Source organism: Melospiza melodia, chromosome 8 (genome assembly GCF_035770615.1).
Source record: "Melospiza melodia melodia isolate bMelMel2 chromosome 8, bMelMel2.pri, whole genome shotgun sequence".
In the NCBI taxonomy this organism is placed as follows: Eukaryota; Metazoa; Chordata; class Aves; order Passeriformes; family Passerellidae; genus Melospiza; species Melospiza melodia.
The window spans coordinates 6,744,052-6,760,063 of record NC_086201.1 but is presented as its reverse complement, the minus strand read 5'-3'; the positions used below and the strand labels follow the sequence as shown (position 1 = coordinate 6,760,063).

General features: G+C 43.0%; 2 protein-coding genes across 7 annotated transcripts in view; one reads left to right on the top strand and one right to left on the bottom strand.

Annotated features, from left to right (window-relative positions):
* Nucleotides 1–9,112, top strand: part of MGAT5 (alpha-1,6-mannosylglycoprotein 6-beta-N-acetylglucosaminyltransferase) — a 112,024-nt gene extending 102,912 nt beyond the window's left edge. For all 6 annotated transcript variants that reach the window (XM_063161621.1, XM_063161619.1, XM_063161620.1 and 3 more), the window contains 2 exons: nucleotides 594–751; nucleotides 1,933–9,112. In XM_063161621.1, coding sequence (XP_063017691.1) covers nucleotides 594–751; nucleotides 1,933–2,131 — 357 coding nt within the window. In that variant the 3' untranslated portion in view covers nucleotides 2,132–9,112. The remainder of the gene's footprint in view (nucleotides 1–593; nucleotides 752–1,932) is intronic.
* A 5,638-nt stretch (nucleotides 9,113–14,750) lies between these two features.
* Nucleotides 14,751–16,012, bottom strand: part of TMEM163 (transmembrane protein 163) — an 88,038-nt gene continuing 86,776 nt past the window's right edge. Inside the window, exon 8 of the mRNA XM_063161630.1 lies at nucleotides 14,751–15,934. Within this exon, the coding sequence (XP_063017700.1) occupies nucleotides 15,874–15,934 (61 nt within the window). The 3' untranslated portion in view covers nucleotides 14,751–15,873. The remainder of the gene's footprint in view (nucleotides 15,935–16,012) is intronic.

Here is a 16,012-nt window from a genome sequence, read left to right as displayed (position 1 = left end):
CCAAAGCAGGTCTGGGAGCTGCTGGGGGAGGCAGGCTGGGCTGAGGGAACAGACACTGACTTTGAAAGATGTGGCCAAGCAGAGAAGTCGATAACCCAGCAGAAAATGTTTGGGCAGGACTCTGTGAGGTCAGAAAACTGACTTGGGTCAGCTGAGCCCCAGAGCTTGGCAAAGGGAGTGAGAACACTCAGCCAAGAGCAAGAAAAGACAGATGAAGGAGGACACCTCCTTTGGTCTCACCTTGAAATTTGTGGGTCCCTTCCAACTCAGGGTACTTTGTGATTCATGATTGTATAGTATTCCATTTGTAGTTAGACCTGGAAGTATGAAAACTTCCTCCTTCAGCAGAGGAATCAAAACAGAATGAAAAAAGCTCAAGCTGATATTGAGAACTGGTAAATGAATTTGGGGGCTTTGGGTCACAGTGAGGAATCAGTTCACACAAGTTTTGGTTTTGTCCAGAGGAAGCAAACCATGATGGACCAAATTATTTGATCACATGTTGGTGAGAGTTGCCCAATGTTAAAATACAGTCTGAGTATTGTGAAATGTTGTCTGAACACATCATAACAAAGCATGATCTGTCACTGCAGGATTTCTGTCACGGGCAGGTGATGTGGCCCCCATTAAGTGCCCTTCAAGTCAAAATTGCTGAACCTGGAAAATCCTGTAAGCAAGTTTGTCAGGAAAGCCAGCTCATCTGTGAGCCTTCCTTCTTCCAGCATCTTAACAAGGACAAAGCTCTGCTTAGGTAAGTATTTCTAGCACAAGTATGTTGTTTGGTCTCTTTATTGCACTGGTTTTTGCCACACTTGGAATTTAAAGCACAAGTTCTGTGAGAAGGGAAGGTGGGGAGAGCAGCTCTGGCTGCAGCAGGCTGTGAGTGAGGGCCTGGCAGGGCTTTGTGGAGTGTGTGTGTGTAATGTGACTGCTGAGAGCATCCTGCCAGGAGCACAGGGGGCACAACCCTTCTGTCACATTGTCCTGGGTACAGCATTGTGAGCCCTGCTACGCTGGGGATGTTGGTGCAGATGTGTAAAACTCACCAGCTGTGCATTAAGGAAAGGAATGCTGCTTTGGGATGCTCTTTGGAAATGTGTCTGTGTTCCTCTCAGAGTGAAAACAAAGTCCTCAAAACCCCAGCAGCAAATTGGCTGCTGGAGTATCTGCTTTCCAGGTTTTCCATCCCCACATTTTGCTAAATTACATTGTAGAAGTTTTTGGGGTTTGTGTTTTCTTTGAGAAGTTGTAATTTCCAGTGGAGTTCAGAAGCAGCTCATATAAAAACTTGCTTTCCTAGCTGTCTAGACAAAATCATAATCCTGTGGAAAAAGCCTGTCTGTTAAATGCTGAAGGTTACCAATGTTTCCAGAATAAGTGAAAAACAAGGTTTTGCTGAAATTGCTACCCCAGTGCTTCAGCTTTGTGGTCAGCAAATGACAACTGGCATTTTTCATTTTCTGCTGGCTGGTTCCTGGGAGCTGCAGGCCCTGTTCCCTGTAGCCCAGGAGCAGCATCCCTCATCCCCACAGTCCAGCTCACCCACCTCCAGCTGGCTCTGGGGGGCTTCCCTGGGGAAGAGTCTTCCTGAAATTAAAGAGAATATCTCCTGATTTCACATTCCTTGAGTCTGTCCTACTGAAAATACATGGTGTATTTAAATACTAGGTTTTGGGGAATGGTCAAGAGCAGTTTTTTCTCTTTAACTTCTTTTGTTAATCTTTAGGAAACAGTAAAGCTGTAAAGGCTGCACTGCCCTCTGCAGAGAGAATCTGTACAGCAGAAAAGTCATGTTCTGGAAAGCTGCACTTGTAAATGCACAGTTTAGGATCTAGTAGAGCAGGGTTTGTTATTTTTGGTGAGGAAGGTTGAAAGCTGTACCAAACTGCCATGAACTCAGGTGTGATGCAGATGACATGCTTTGCTTTTTAGGTATAATATCGAATGTCTCACCATGGAGTCTGCAAACGATATCCTGGTCCCCTCTTTTGATGGAAGGAGGAAGCACTGTGTTTTCCAAGGTGACCTGCTACTGTTCAGCTGTGCTGGCTCCCACCCTGCCCACAGAAGGATCTGCCCCTGCAGGGACTATATCAAGGGGCAGGTTGCACTCTGCAAGGACTGCCTATAGCAGCAGCAGGGCTGCTCCCAGCCGGGCACACCAGAGTCCTTTGGAGAGGAGAACCTTAGTACTCCCTGCACTTTGCTCCAGGTTTTCCACTGCAGGCAGAGCTATCATTGCTGGGCAGAATTATCTACTAAGAGAGGAGGGATTAATGATAAACAGCTGTAACTGATCTTTTCTCCCTGTAAGGACATTTGCAGTGTCACTCTTCAGATTCCTTCAGCTGTTTGTGGGAAGAGAAGCGAGTCTCGAGTTCGACAGTGATTTGAAGATGACTGCACAGAATAGTTTGTAGAAAATTTCCAGACCCATCAAACTTCTGTTTTTGTTGTTTGGGTGAAGTGTTTTCTATTTTTTTAATGAGTTAGGACATCCCCCATCATGGTTAGCTAAAGGATCTCAACTTCATTCCAGTAGAAAATTGAAAAAATTGTGCTTGAGGGAAGGGATGCTGGGAAAGGAGGACTAACATTTTATTCAAGGTGCACTGGTTTGGGTACAGCTTTGGCTTGAATGGCTACAGAGTGGTTTAGTTCACAAGAACTTGGAATAATGAGAGAGCTCTGTACCCTGCTATTGGGTTATTTGGGCCCAGTTGTTTTTTTTTTATTTTTTTTCCTTTTTTTTTAATTAAATATTTGTATACAACAAGGTATTGTCTGCATCACAGCTGCTGCACCAGAGCAGCCTAAGCAGAGTGTCACAAATGAGCAGTTGCCAGTGTGTGACACATCTTGGTGACTGCACAGCTCACTGGGGTTGTGGCATTCCTCAGTGTGGAAAAGCTACAAAAACACCCAACCATGTTTGGAATGGACTCATCACAGTTTACTGGTCCCATTTAGGGAGTAATCCTCAGAATTTGCCCATGCTTCTGTTGTAGTCTGTCTACTAGAAATACTGTGTGAAGCAAAAAGTATCAGCATCATTGGAGCAATATTATCCTTAGAGCCTCAGTTTGCTATGGCTTCCAGTAGTTAAAGTGTTGCTGAATGACATAGAAAGGTTAAACTCAGCTAACTATAATTATTGTATGGTAGAAATGTAAAATGTCTTCACAACTAGCTAGGTTTTTAAAGAGAAATTTTTTTCTGGAGTTCAAGTAAGAGGAGACAAAGAACTGAAAAGAGAAGAATTTATCAGTCCTCTTGGGTTCTTTGATTGTTTTTCTCATTTTAGGGGGCTGCTTGTTCCTTGTTTCTTCTTCCCTTTTAATCAGGCACACCAATTACAAATTTAGAAGAAAACAAATCAAGAGTTCAGTATTTAAATCAAAATTGGGTTTTGCGATTTTTTTGAGAAGCAAGTTAACTCCTCTAAACTACCTTCTTTTCACAGAAGTAATTTTTGTTATTTTCAGCAGAAGGTGACATGCTTGACAGCACCATTTGTAGTCAGGAAGTTACATGTTAAGATTAGTGAGAAACAAATCTGCAGTCAGAGTCTTTAGGTTTGCAATTTGGACATGTTCTCACCATGCTGGAATAAAACCCCAAATCAGCACAAATATATATTTTTTTTTCATAAATATCACCAGGTAGTATGAAAGGCAGAGATGCTTTACATTTTCCTTTCTCAGACATATCTGCTTGGTTCAGATTTTTCTGGTAAGCAGTGTTCATTATCTGTGTGGGAATATTGATGGATGTGGTGACCTACCAAAGACCAGGCAAGGGAGATGCTATTGCACTGTGGATAAATCCTCCAAAACAGTCTATGGTTTAAATTCCAATTTTAAAGCAGTGAATGAGCCTTTTGAAGCATTTGGTTTCCTGCCTCAACACTCCTGACAGTGTTGCCCTGTAACACTCCATAACATCCCCTGCACAACACAGGAGCTTGTTGAGTATCCAAAAAGGGGCTGTGGGAGCTGTTGAACAGCAGGGTCACCAGGATCTGGGTTTGATGATGTGAAAATCTGCTGTATTTTAGATTAATTTTCCAGAAACAGAAAAGCTGGGCTCTCTAATGGGAGGCAAAATTTTTGTATGAAAAGAAAACAAACGCAAACCAGTATGAAAATCCCTCCTGTTGCCACAGCTCAGCATTTGCTTCAGTCAGCACAAATGTAGTTTACCATAGTTTCACTGCCCTGGAAAAGCTGGGGGAGGACAATTGGAAATGGGTCTGAGCAGGCACAATTCATTCTGTATTTATATAAAATATCCCCTGCATACCTGTGCTTATTTGTGCAACTAGAAAATGCTGCCTATCACAGTGTATGAACTTCCAGCTGGTGCTGAAAGTAAAGGCAAGAGCAGGACTTGTCTTGAGCCTGATGTGTTTCAGGCAGGAATTGATTTTGGACTGGGATATCACAGAATTATGTTGAAAACAAAGATTTGTGTGTGTGCACCTAAAGGATGCAAAGGTGGGTTCTGCTGTAGTGTAATTCTTTGCTGTAAATACATGTTTGCTTGGTTCCCCCTGCTGTAAGGCCCACATGGCAATACATACTGCATTTCATTTTGCCTCTAAACCTTGAAAGATGGGAGGGGTTTGGTATTTGTTATTATAACATTTTCTGGTCTAGTGCTTTGCTCAATGCTAAGTTTGCCTTTACCACAGCAGGGAGAGTTTATTATAAGCTGTTTTTTTCATGCTGTAGCACTGTTTCTAGTCTGCTGAACTGAATTGTGCATTCTGGCAAAAATGCAACAGCAGCACCGATGCCGCTTGCGTTTCAGCCAGGGACAGAACATCCAAATTGGCTTCAGTGTCAGTGGTCTCTGATCTTGTTTCCACTGAAACCTCTAGAGAAGACTCATTAATCATGAAGAATAACAAATCAAGACCTACAGCTTCATGTAAAAGGAGACTATCATGCGAACTGTAAGTGCACAGACTCTGCAAGCCTTGCTCACTGAGCTCCACAGCCGCCTTCCCTTGCGCAGTGAGAAATTAGTGATCCTTCTGCAGATCAACACTCAGGCAAATCCATGTGGGACTAGTGAAGAGTTTGAGTTATTTCCTACAACCTGGTTTAGATATCCACATGTCAGGCTAGGGGGCAGCTTTCTGTCTGAGTTCCATAACTGTTTTCTTTCTAATTAAAGAAGAAAGGTGTGTAGTCCTGTTCTTGCACTCAGACAGGGACATCAGAGAGGGGACTGTGCTGCTCTTTTCAGTCTCACAGTAGAGCTTGCAGCTTCCTGTGCTCAGAAGTCAGGTTTTTGCATGACTGCATTTGAATATATTGATCTGCAATTGATGGGGAAAAAAATGTCAAAAGTTGAATACACAAACCATTTTACAAGCTTTTAAACATATCTCTCATATCAAGACATTCTTTGTTTTAAAATTTTGTATTTTTGTATGTGACCTAGTTTTTTTCAAAAATCTTGTTCCTACGGGATTAGAAAACTTGAGAGAAGCATTTACATATTTATTAAAATTAACATTAAAGGCTTGCCTTTGAAAGGTAAAGTTGGTAAATACACACTGTTTAAAAATGCCAATAAAAACCTCATTTATTTCATATATGCAAGTTGATTTGCACATGTATAAATAGAGTTGCTTTTTGCATTTTTTGCTTAGTTTCTATGTTTCTTTTTGTAATTTATAGTTGCAGCAGTGTGTTTGCTTGTTCATATCAGATTATGTTTCTACAAATATTTAATGTTTATGTGCCTTTTTTACTTTCTTTGGGGTTTGGATATGTGTTTGGAATATGGACACTGTCTGAACAATATAATGGAACACTAATTCCAGGTAAATTGTGCTGATGACTCTACAACTTAGTGGTGTGAATTTTGGATGTTTTTAAGTAGTGAAGAAATCTGTTCTAAAACTATATAAGGCTTAATAAGATAAAAGATACTATAACTTTTAATAATTCCTGCAAAACGTTGCTTCTGCAAGCAGAATGCAATTTAGTGAGAATCTGTGATTTGGCATGAGAGCTCCTGCTGGGACAGGATGTCTGTTCAATGACCAGGGAGCAAAGGAAAGCCATTAACATTCCCCAGGGAGACAATGATAACAGAAAACCTCCAGGAGCAGCCAGAGCTGATTTGATGGGCAGGAAAATTGAAGATCCAGAATGAGGTTTGGGAGGTGTTGGTTTTTCAGATAAAGGTGTCTCTGCATGGACGTACATGGGGCGGTTCCTGGTGCCACCAGAGAATGTTGGCCTCTTATCACAGCTGAACTGGCAGCTCCCAGTGTGCAGGGACTGGTCAGCTCATTGCAGATGGATTTCCTTTTTTCTGCTACTACTTTTCTGCAGTAGTGTTTTGCAAAGCAGCTGCTGATCAGATTTCAGTAGGGATGGGCTTGCAGCCAGAGCCAGGACTCTGCACCTTCCCAGCTCCTCTCTGCTCCTGCTGCTTTGTGTCAGCTTCTGCACCTTGCTGATTATCAAGAATTCAGACTCACTGAAAATTTCTCTTGGTATCACCAGCTCCAAATCAGGCTGTCATTTTGTACCACTGTCCGTTAAAATCCTAGGCAGCATCCTTGATTTGTCCTTAATACAAAAGCCATTCCCTCCCCTCTCAGAATGCATGGCCCATCTGAATTGCAAAGGGATTTCTGAGTTTGCAGCTCTGTTCATGTAAACAAAACCCAAATTGCTTTCTCAGGTATGTCTTTTGCTCAGAGTTCATTTCAGGAGCAGATTTTGCCAGTAAAATTAATTAACTGGGATGAGTTGGGCTGGATATAATCTCATCCAAGCCTCATTAACTTAGTGACTCCCCCTGGCTTCAGTGATAGCACAACTCCTCCATTAATGTTTCTTAAAATTAAAGAATCAGCCCTCCCTTTTTAATAAGTGTAAAGCACTGTACCTTAAATGATAAAGACGAAACACTTCCAGGGCATATTATTCACATATCAGCAACCAGTTTTTCTTGCTGTCACAACATAGATCAGCTCTGACTTAGTTGATGTTACTGATTAATTATTAAGGTATCAGTTAAGACGTGGTTAAATTGCTGTTCAGTCAACAGCTGGGAGTCTGAGGGATAGAATTTTTTATTGTTTATTTTTAGAGAGACCAGGAGTTATCAGTTTCTGATTTCCCAGTCTTTTTTCCAGGGGTGCTAACATTTGGCATGGCTGTTTCCTTGAGATGTTTGTCCTGCAGCTGCTATGCCTTCAACTTCTCATTGTGATCTCTTCCCATCTCCTTTGGCCCCATTGTTGAAGGAATTGCTGTAAACTCCAGGAGAACAATGCACTGACAGATATGTTTTCATTGGAGCTGAAATGGCCAGGCACATAGAAGATTTTATTGAGATCTGCTTTAATAATATTGCTGTGAATGTAACATCAAAACACACCATTTTATGGGCAGTGACTTAAATCTCATCCACACGTTTTCAGGCAATTCTGTAGGGTTTTTTTTTTTTTAATTAGTTTTTAACTTCCAAATATAATTATATTTAAATGGAATGTGTAAACAGCAACTCCATGTATCAAGTGTCAAATGTTTACTGTAGGAATGAGTGGAAAATAGCAGAGGCTGGACCCTAGAGTGCCTCAGGTGTGAGGCATCCTTCATTGTTCCTTCTTCCAGGAAAAGCAACAGAGTGCAACCATTGCTGATGTGCCTTGCACACTGGGTCCTGTTCATTTTCAACAGTGTCATCCTTTGCATATTCATGTAATTAGAACACATAAAAGTGTGTTTTAATTCAGCAGACCTCTCTCAAGAGCACTAAGCCACTTCTTTATTAAATGAGTAAATAAAACCAGGTCCTCAAAATTTTGATTAAATGAGTAATAACTTCACCCTCAACACACAGAAACTGCTTTAAAAAATCAGTTGTGCTCAAGTGATTGAAACCCTTCTCTCTGCTGGGCAGTTCAGTGCAGGTGAATTAACTAAAATGAGCTGTGCATGGACCAGAATTTGTCACCTCATGTAAGGGCTCACAGAACTGAAGCATTGAGGACCCTGCTGTCCCCATGGCCACCAAAGCACATCTGTATTGTCACTGCAAACACAGCCCTGGGTCCTGCAGGAGCCACCAAATCCTTTAAGGAGAGCATGTAAATAATGCCTGGCATTTCCTGGAGCCATCCAGGGCATCAAGTGCATGAAACACGACCTGGCTCAGGCTCCAGCAGCTGCAAAGTAGTTTGAAGTATCAAATAGGCACACGATAAATCAAGTTAAATTGCTGTCTGAAGGCTGTTAATTTTAATGGTGTAATACCCAGAACTAATTTATGTTCATTATCAGGTCTGTTGCAGTACAGTGACAGTGAAAAATATTTTTAAGGAGTCATGGGTTTAATTTGGTTTTTGCAAGGAATGCAGGAGAGGAGGAGGAGGAAATGGCAGTTTTTACCAAAGGAAAAAAGAGAGTAAATTTTGTGAGAAAAGTTACCCTGAAGATTCTAAGAGAGCCAAAAGAAAAATATCAGGGAATATTTACAAAGCAAATTTGGGCTTGGAGACTTTGATCTCCCTGAGCTTGCTGAGCTGCCCACTGCAGGGGGATTCTCTAGAGTGCCATTTGAGGCAGCTCTTTGGGTTCTGGTCTGCATCATTCCCTGCAGGAGTCTCCCTCCTCATGGGTGAAGAGGGTCAGAGTCTGAATAAGCCCTGTGGCAGTGTAAATTTGGAAAAAACCCTATTGAAATCACTGGAAGTAAAATACTACTTTTTGCCAACAATAATGTGGAGTCAATGAGGGGTTTAAATGGACACAAGAACTTCAGGATCAGGCTGGTACTGTGGGGTGTTTGGTTTGAATTCTCCCCTAATAGGTGAATCCTTTGTTTTATTTCAGTGATTGTGTTCCACTATATTATGTTCAAGCAATTGGATTCAACAGAACAGAACGCAGTGGTTCAGATACTGCCAAGTTCCTGGGGTTCAATAGGATGGGATTTTTTTTTAATTTTTTTTTTTTTAGAACAGTAAATGTCTGTACCTTAATGGCATAGAAAAATGCTTTGTTTTCACTGTTGTAGAAAAAAAAAAAAACTAGGGAGAATTTATTTTTCAATAAACTTTTTTCTTGTGTGATTTGGATTTATGATTGCTTTGTGCTTAAATGGGAATGCCACGAGCTGCCTTTTATCCCAAACTGCAGTTCTGGGGCTTCTTCCAACTCTGCAGCTGGGTGTTTCTGCTGCTGCCCCACCTGTGCACAGGTAAGTCCCACACCACAGCCAGCAGAACATCAGGTGAGTAATGAACTGTTGGCTTTGTTTTGTTTTAAACCTGGGTTATAAAAATTGGATAATGGGTTACATCAAGCCTCCTCTCAGGAGGCAGCTTTGTCACAGCAGTAGTTAGAAATTCCTGCTTTCCTATAAATTTACAGCACACTCAATTACAGCACACACTGAATTTACAGCACACTGTAAATTTGGGAGAAAGGGAAAGTGAGACTGGGATTGCACAGTGGCTCTCAGGCCTGCAAGGCCTACTGGCACAATACACTGTGGAGCTGCACTGTGGTAAAACAGCAGCTTTAGAGAGCATTCTCCTGCAGGATCCAATTTAACATGCTAAGCACTCAGGAATGGAACATTTCCATGAGGAACAAGGGCTCGGGCATGAAGCTTTGGCCCACGTGGTGTTGGGGTGTGCATTCAGTGCCCTCAAGAGGTGCCACATGAAATCACCCTGGCAGCTCTGCACAAATACAAATGTCCAGAGTAAAACTTCTCCAGGGGAGCTGCCAGGGTATGTCAGAGGCACCCATTCTGCTGACAGGCCTTTTCTGCCCACCTCAGGGTTTGTTAGCCCAGCCAAGAGTGAGGGAAGGGCTCTCTGTTGTCAGCTGCTGGGAACGGGGAGAGGTTTTGGTGGAGGCATCCAAGAGTAATAGAGCAATTAATGCAGGAGCAGTATGCAGTGGAAAAAATAATAGTTAAAAAAAAAAAAAAAGACAGCTCTTTATCTGTTTAAAAATGTCCTTTTGTATTAAAAAAAAAACCATACTGGAGAGAAGCAACAGCTCATTTTTTTCAGCATTACCTTTTTTTAAGTTTGTTGAGGTTTGTTTTTAATGTGGCCACACATAAGTGAGTACTGTAGAATCAGAAGAGTACAGAAGTCAGTAACTATCAGCTTGTATTGTCCCTCTCCTGATTAATGACACACAGCCTGGTAAGCAAGAGCATAAATGAAGATGTCAAACAGATGTCTGCAGGCTGGTGGGTTTGGATTTCCACTTGGCCAGTGTCTTCACTGGAGAGCTCTGTGCACTATGGCTACACAGGGTGGTTTTTCCACTGTGCAGTGCTTCTGCAAGAGCCTTTTATGGCTGTTACAGTGAGGAAAAGTATGTGAATATCCTTCATCACTTGCCCCTTTTTATGGTCCTTGGCATACTTCCCCTTGGACTAAATTGGGTGAAAATGTTGTTGGTTCTGTGTTGCTATTCAACACACCACAATTTCCAAATGTTTCCTACCATCAAAATGAATTAGTGGAGGACACTGCTCATTCAGGCTCTTGTTCTGCTTATTTTTGGAAACATTTTCCTTCCTGTTTCATTCCCTTAATTGTTGTTCAGATTTGACATCTAAAAAGCTGAAGAGACATCTGTAAAATGGTGAGCAGCTAGAGTTAGATGTGGGCTGTGTTGCAGTCACATAATGGAAAAAAATCTATGAAAATTGGAACTTGGAATAAAAACTACACCATGCAGCTGTATTGGAAAGCTCCTTTGGGGGAGCTTAAATGCTGGATACTTCAACTCTCACATGCTTAGACTGGGTTTAGTCAAACTCCAGCTGGTAGAGAGTCCACAGATGGAAACGTTTTGCTGGGACTTTGTGCTGCTCTCAAAACATTTCCCCTCAGTGTGCAAGATCTGGAGCACCCACTGTGCTCCCTCACACTCCCCTTATTTGTGTTTATGCTTGTCAGGACTTGTTATTTTATTTTATTGATAGTGGAGATTGCATTTAGCTGAAATCTAGGTAGTAAATCCTTGTAGCAAAAAAAACCTGGGACCAGTTTGCAGGGAATAGACTGCAGCTGTTTGGTCTCACTATCTGTCCTGCCTTGCTTGGGAGCCTTGGCTCAGGGGTCCTTGCTCCTGCAGGACCTCAGGAAGCTCTGCCTGGCTGAAGACATCTGCTTTTGAGGAGAGACACCTCAAAGCAAACCAGTGCTGCACAAAAAGGCTGAAAAAGTAAAAACTACAAAGAAAATGGACGAGGTGAGAGCCTTTGGTGGCTCAGCAGGTAACAGCTGGTGCTGCCATTGTAAGTACAGGGGATGGTGGAAGGGAAGCTGCCAAATCCCTAGAGCCCCTTCCTGGCTTTAATTCCCTCCTCACCTCCACAGGAGGGTGGAATTGGTGTGATCAGCCCCAGCTGTGCTGCAGGCTTGGGTTCTGCCCAGTAACAGGAGGTTGGCATTGTCACTTGGCCTGTTTAACAGGAGTTGCCTCCACTCCTTGCTCCATGGTGAGGTGAGGGGTGACAATAACCCTTACAGCCTGTGTCAGCAGGAGATGGACTCAGAAGCGTGCTGGGTTTGGTGCCAGAAGGGGGAGCTGACAAAATGGGACATTTCCCAGTTACTTGCACAACTAACATGGAAGAAAATGTGCTTTGAGCCTGCCTGCAGCTGAGTGGTGGTGCTGGAGTCAGCCCTGAGGACCTGAGCTCTGAGCTTCCCTTCTCCTGCAGCTCCTGGTCAGTGGGCTGGAGGCTTGGGGGCAGCTGATCCCACTGAACAAGGAGAAAACAGCAACTGCTTAGTGCTACCCCCAATACTGATCCCTTGGCTGAAGGGAAACCAGCAGCTCCCAGCCTTGGGGGAACAGCAGAGGAAAACATCCCTGCCTGCTTGTTACTGCATTAATTATGCTCTCACATTGCATAACCCGGCCCCACGTGCCAGGCCACAGGAATGTGTTTTTGTGTGCTGCTCCTGAGCAGTTCCTGGTCCTGGATGAACACAGCCAGGGGCACAGGGATGGCTCTGTCACAGCACCCCTCGGTGGCAGCACACCCAGCACAGGCAGAGAGGTGAGAAATCACTGCCAGCTCAGCAGAACTGTGTGGAACCCATGTGAGAAGCATCTACACAAGTCCATGAATGCCAGGGATAAACTCTGTTCAAGGAGCTTCCTCAGCTCTTTCTTTGACTGCCAAGGAAAATGTGTTGTCAGACTGGGAACAAACATTCCTGGTCTGCATATTGTTAAGGTTTAATAGAGGGACTGGATGACCTTGGGCTAGATGACCTTTAAAGATCCCTCCCACCCCAAACAATTCTATTAATCCTTGTCCCGTGGCCTAGCATCTCCAGGAGCTGGCCCACAAAAAGGAATGCCAGAAATGCCTTCACTTTTTCCTAGGCAGCTGGGACTGCAGCAATGCAAATGGTATTAGCACCTTTGAGGTACATTCCCAGCTGCAGGTGTACCTACAGCTGAATTTGCCACATCTGAGGAGCTTCTTGTCTGGGATCTTTGCTTCAGGTCCATTCCTGGAACATCATCAGGGAGCTTCTTTTGAGGCTCTTTTTCCACCATGGTTGGATGATGCTTATTTATTGTCTGCCTACTACAGCAAGAAGCAAAATGGAATAAATCAGCAGCAGATGTTAGTCTGGTGATTTTTTAAATGACAATCAAAATTCAAAATTCTGGCTTTTAGCTAAAAGTGAACATTATCATTTCCCATGCCTACCTGGTGTGTGTGGGTCATGGCTGGGGATTTGAGATTGCAGCTCCTGTAATCCTGACAGAGTTTTTGAGCTCCTTTCCCTGCTGAACAATATGGCCAGATTCAAAGCATCTGCTCAGCGTCAGAGTCACTTTCAGGGATTAATTTGCAATTCTGAGCTTGGCCAGACTTTAATAAGTGTCAGTTTGCAGGCTCATTCTGGCCAGTGCTGTTCCTTGTGTGAGCACTGAGGCTCCCTCCTCACACCCTGAGCACAACAAAGAGCCCCTGGCAGTGCTGAGGCTGCTGTGATCACCAGGCAGGTTATTATGGTGGCCAGTGCCAAGTTTCAGGTGATTAGTCCCAGTGCTTTTGAGCTGTTGCAGCTTTTGAAAAGTCCACCTTCCCTCAGCCTAGCTAGAAGCAAACCTGCCATTTCATAGTCAGGAAAAATCAACAAGCACTGACATTTAATAAAGAAAGCTCATATAGGAACTGTTCCCTCTGAGGTGGCTGGCTCGAGCAGTGTCACAGGAGATGGATGAGCAGTTATTTTCTCTGCTATTGTCACACAGAGTCTCCTTGATGGCAGCTGGCTTTATCACCATTCCTGAGAATCTTTTTTTCCTGGACTTTACCAAGTATCACAAGGATTTCTGTTATTTTCTTGCATTTACCAGCAATGCTTTGAAGCACCTGTGGTAACTGAAAACTCTCTGCAAGTGGTTTAAATTAATCTGATAAGAGTATGATTAACTTGTTTAACCACATAGCCTTTTCAGGTGTCTGCACTTAGAAACATCCTCAGAGCATTCCAGAGTTCCAGAAGGAAGTGTGAAACTTCATTAACTGAGTGTTTAACCTTCCTTTCTGCATGAGCAGCACATCTGTGCTGCTGTTTACACTCAGCATTCTAACAGAACTATTTAATGTTTCGGCTGGGTGTTGGCTTGAGTGCCCTGCATACTTTCAGTGGTCTAGGACTTTGGTGTGACAAAGGTTATACCAGGAGCTCACCACCATGTCCCTTCTCAGTTTTCTGCAGCACTGGGCACAAACAGGCTGCTGGACTGCAGCCCTGGGGAGCAGCACTTCTGTAGTTCTCAAATGTCATTCTCAAAATTCTCAGTGGGACTGAGTGGGAATAAAGCCCTCGGGGAAGTGGAAAAGAGTAAACAGTATCAAGAAAACTGACAAACTCATGAAATGTCTAATATTGCCCCGGCTCTGTGGTTCTGAGGCTGAAGATGCCTGACAAACACTGTTAACACCAGCTCACAGCTCCCTTCATGGAACTGGTGTGAGAGAAAAACATAATGGGAGAAGCACAAGGGTCTTGGGGTGGCATTTGGTATTTAAAAATCCACCTGTGCTGAGTACAGTGAGCAGTGCTACACTTTCCAGTCCTTCTGGAGTCCTTGCTGAATGCTACCTCTGAAGTAGCTCCTTTGTCACCTCACAGCTGGGTGACACCAGCCCGTGACAGCAAGGCACAAGCAGCATCAGCACTGATAGCACCGCTCTGCATACAAATACAAACTTAATTGATCCAAAACGTGAAAACAAATGATAGCAGCAGGGCAAATTTCATTTTGCCACAAAGAATCAAGGCATGTTCTCTTTCCAATATTGTCACTCTCGTGTGGGTACTGCCAGGTCAGATAAACCACTGGGGGGATCTCTCCCAACACATATCAGTGGGAGTTGGCTTTTACTAGAGATCCTTAAGGACCTGGTCAAGTCACAGATGATGGGAAATGCAGTTTTACCATCACACCTGTGGAAAAAAAACAGTGTCTCCACTGTACATCCCTCACTGATCAGTCTAATTGTACATCTACTCTCATATATGTAGCCTTTTGTTATGTACTAGAAATGGGCATTTCTAGCTACTCACCTACTTACCATGGCCTTATTCCAACTCTACAGTGGTCTGTCCTATTTTTTATTCACCTGTGATAAAACAGAAGCAATAACACTGATTCTCTGTAGTGAAAACTGACCTGGAACACATCAAATAAAGAGAAAATGGCTATAGCCAGAGAATCCAGTTTAATAGCTGCTATACAGGAAGACTTTGTTCTATGATACATTCTGGAAATAGTTTTCAAATGTTACTTACAGATACTGTATAAAATAGATACCAGTTTTATTGATTATACATCAAGATTCTTTCATCATTTAACCTGCTATTAAGTAATATATAAGATGTGTGGTGGAAAGTGAGCAACACTTTACAGGACAATCTAAACCTAATAAATAGATCTGTATCTCACCATGAGATTGAGCCACTGCTGTGCCTTTGTCAGACTACAGAGCAACCACAACGTCACACACACTGCTACAGCTGCAGATGGTAAAATAGGAGATGAAAATCCCATTCCTTGAGCAGCTCCTCTTCCCTGCATGACTTTTTTGGCTTTGGTCTGTACAGTAACACTGTGTGTGCTTGTTTGGTCCATGCAAAGCTATGAACAGTGTCTCATTAAGAAAAAATAGAATTGAAATTGAAGAGGTATCGTTTCAGTTAATTTGGGGGTAAAATGCAGAATCTCTCTGATCACAGGAAGGGCAGTGCCTGCTCTTTCTGGGTGTCTATTTCAACAAGAGGGTGGAAGTAGCTACTGAGGTGTTTTAAGCAACACAGTTCTTGGTGTCCAGACTCTATGTAAGATACTCTTAGTCGAAGAGGTTAGCAAGGATTGTACTCCTGTTTGTTACAGCATGTGTTTGGGAAAATACAGGCCAGGGGAGGAAAAAAAATCCAAAACTCAAATCTGAAACTGGCACTTCTTTACCCACAGGCTTACCACACCATTGAGAACACTTTCACTCTGGAATATACAACATGGCAGCTGGGTTCAAGCTGCAAACTGCATGTTTTCTATTGTCACAGGAATCAATAGCATACTGGAAATAAATAAGGAAATTAAAAAAAAAAAAAAAAACAAAAAAAACAAAACGCTGCGGTTTGGCTGAATCAATCGCAAGCAGTGTGCACAATATGCCAGATTTACAGAGAGATTTCCCATTCAAACAAACTTCAACAGAAACAGACCACGGGGGGACAAACTGCATGTTCAGGAAAATACCATTGGCACCACTTGCCAGGACTTGCTGTGGCTTTACAGTCCTTGCAGGGAGAGGGCAGCACCTTCACTCGAACATCTCGTAGTGCCGCGTCTGCCTCACCCGGGGCACCATGTCCATGAGCAGCCTGCAGGGACAGCACAGGGGTCAGCTGGAGTAAACACAGCTGGGCCAAATAAACCCCTAAAGCTTACAGGGTTCTTAA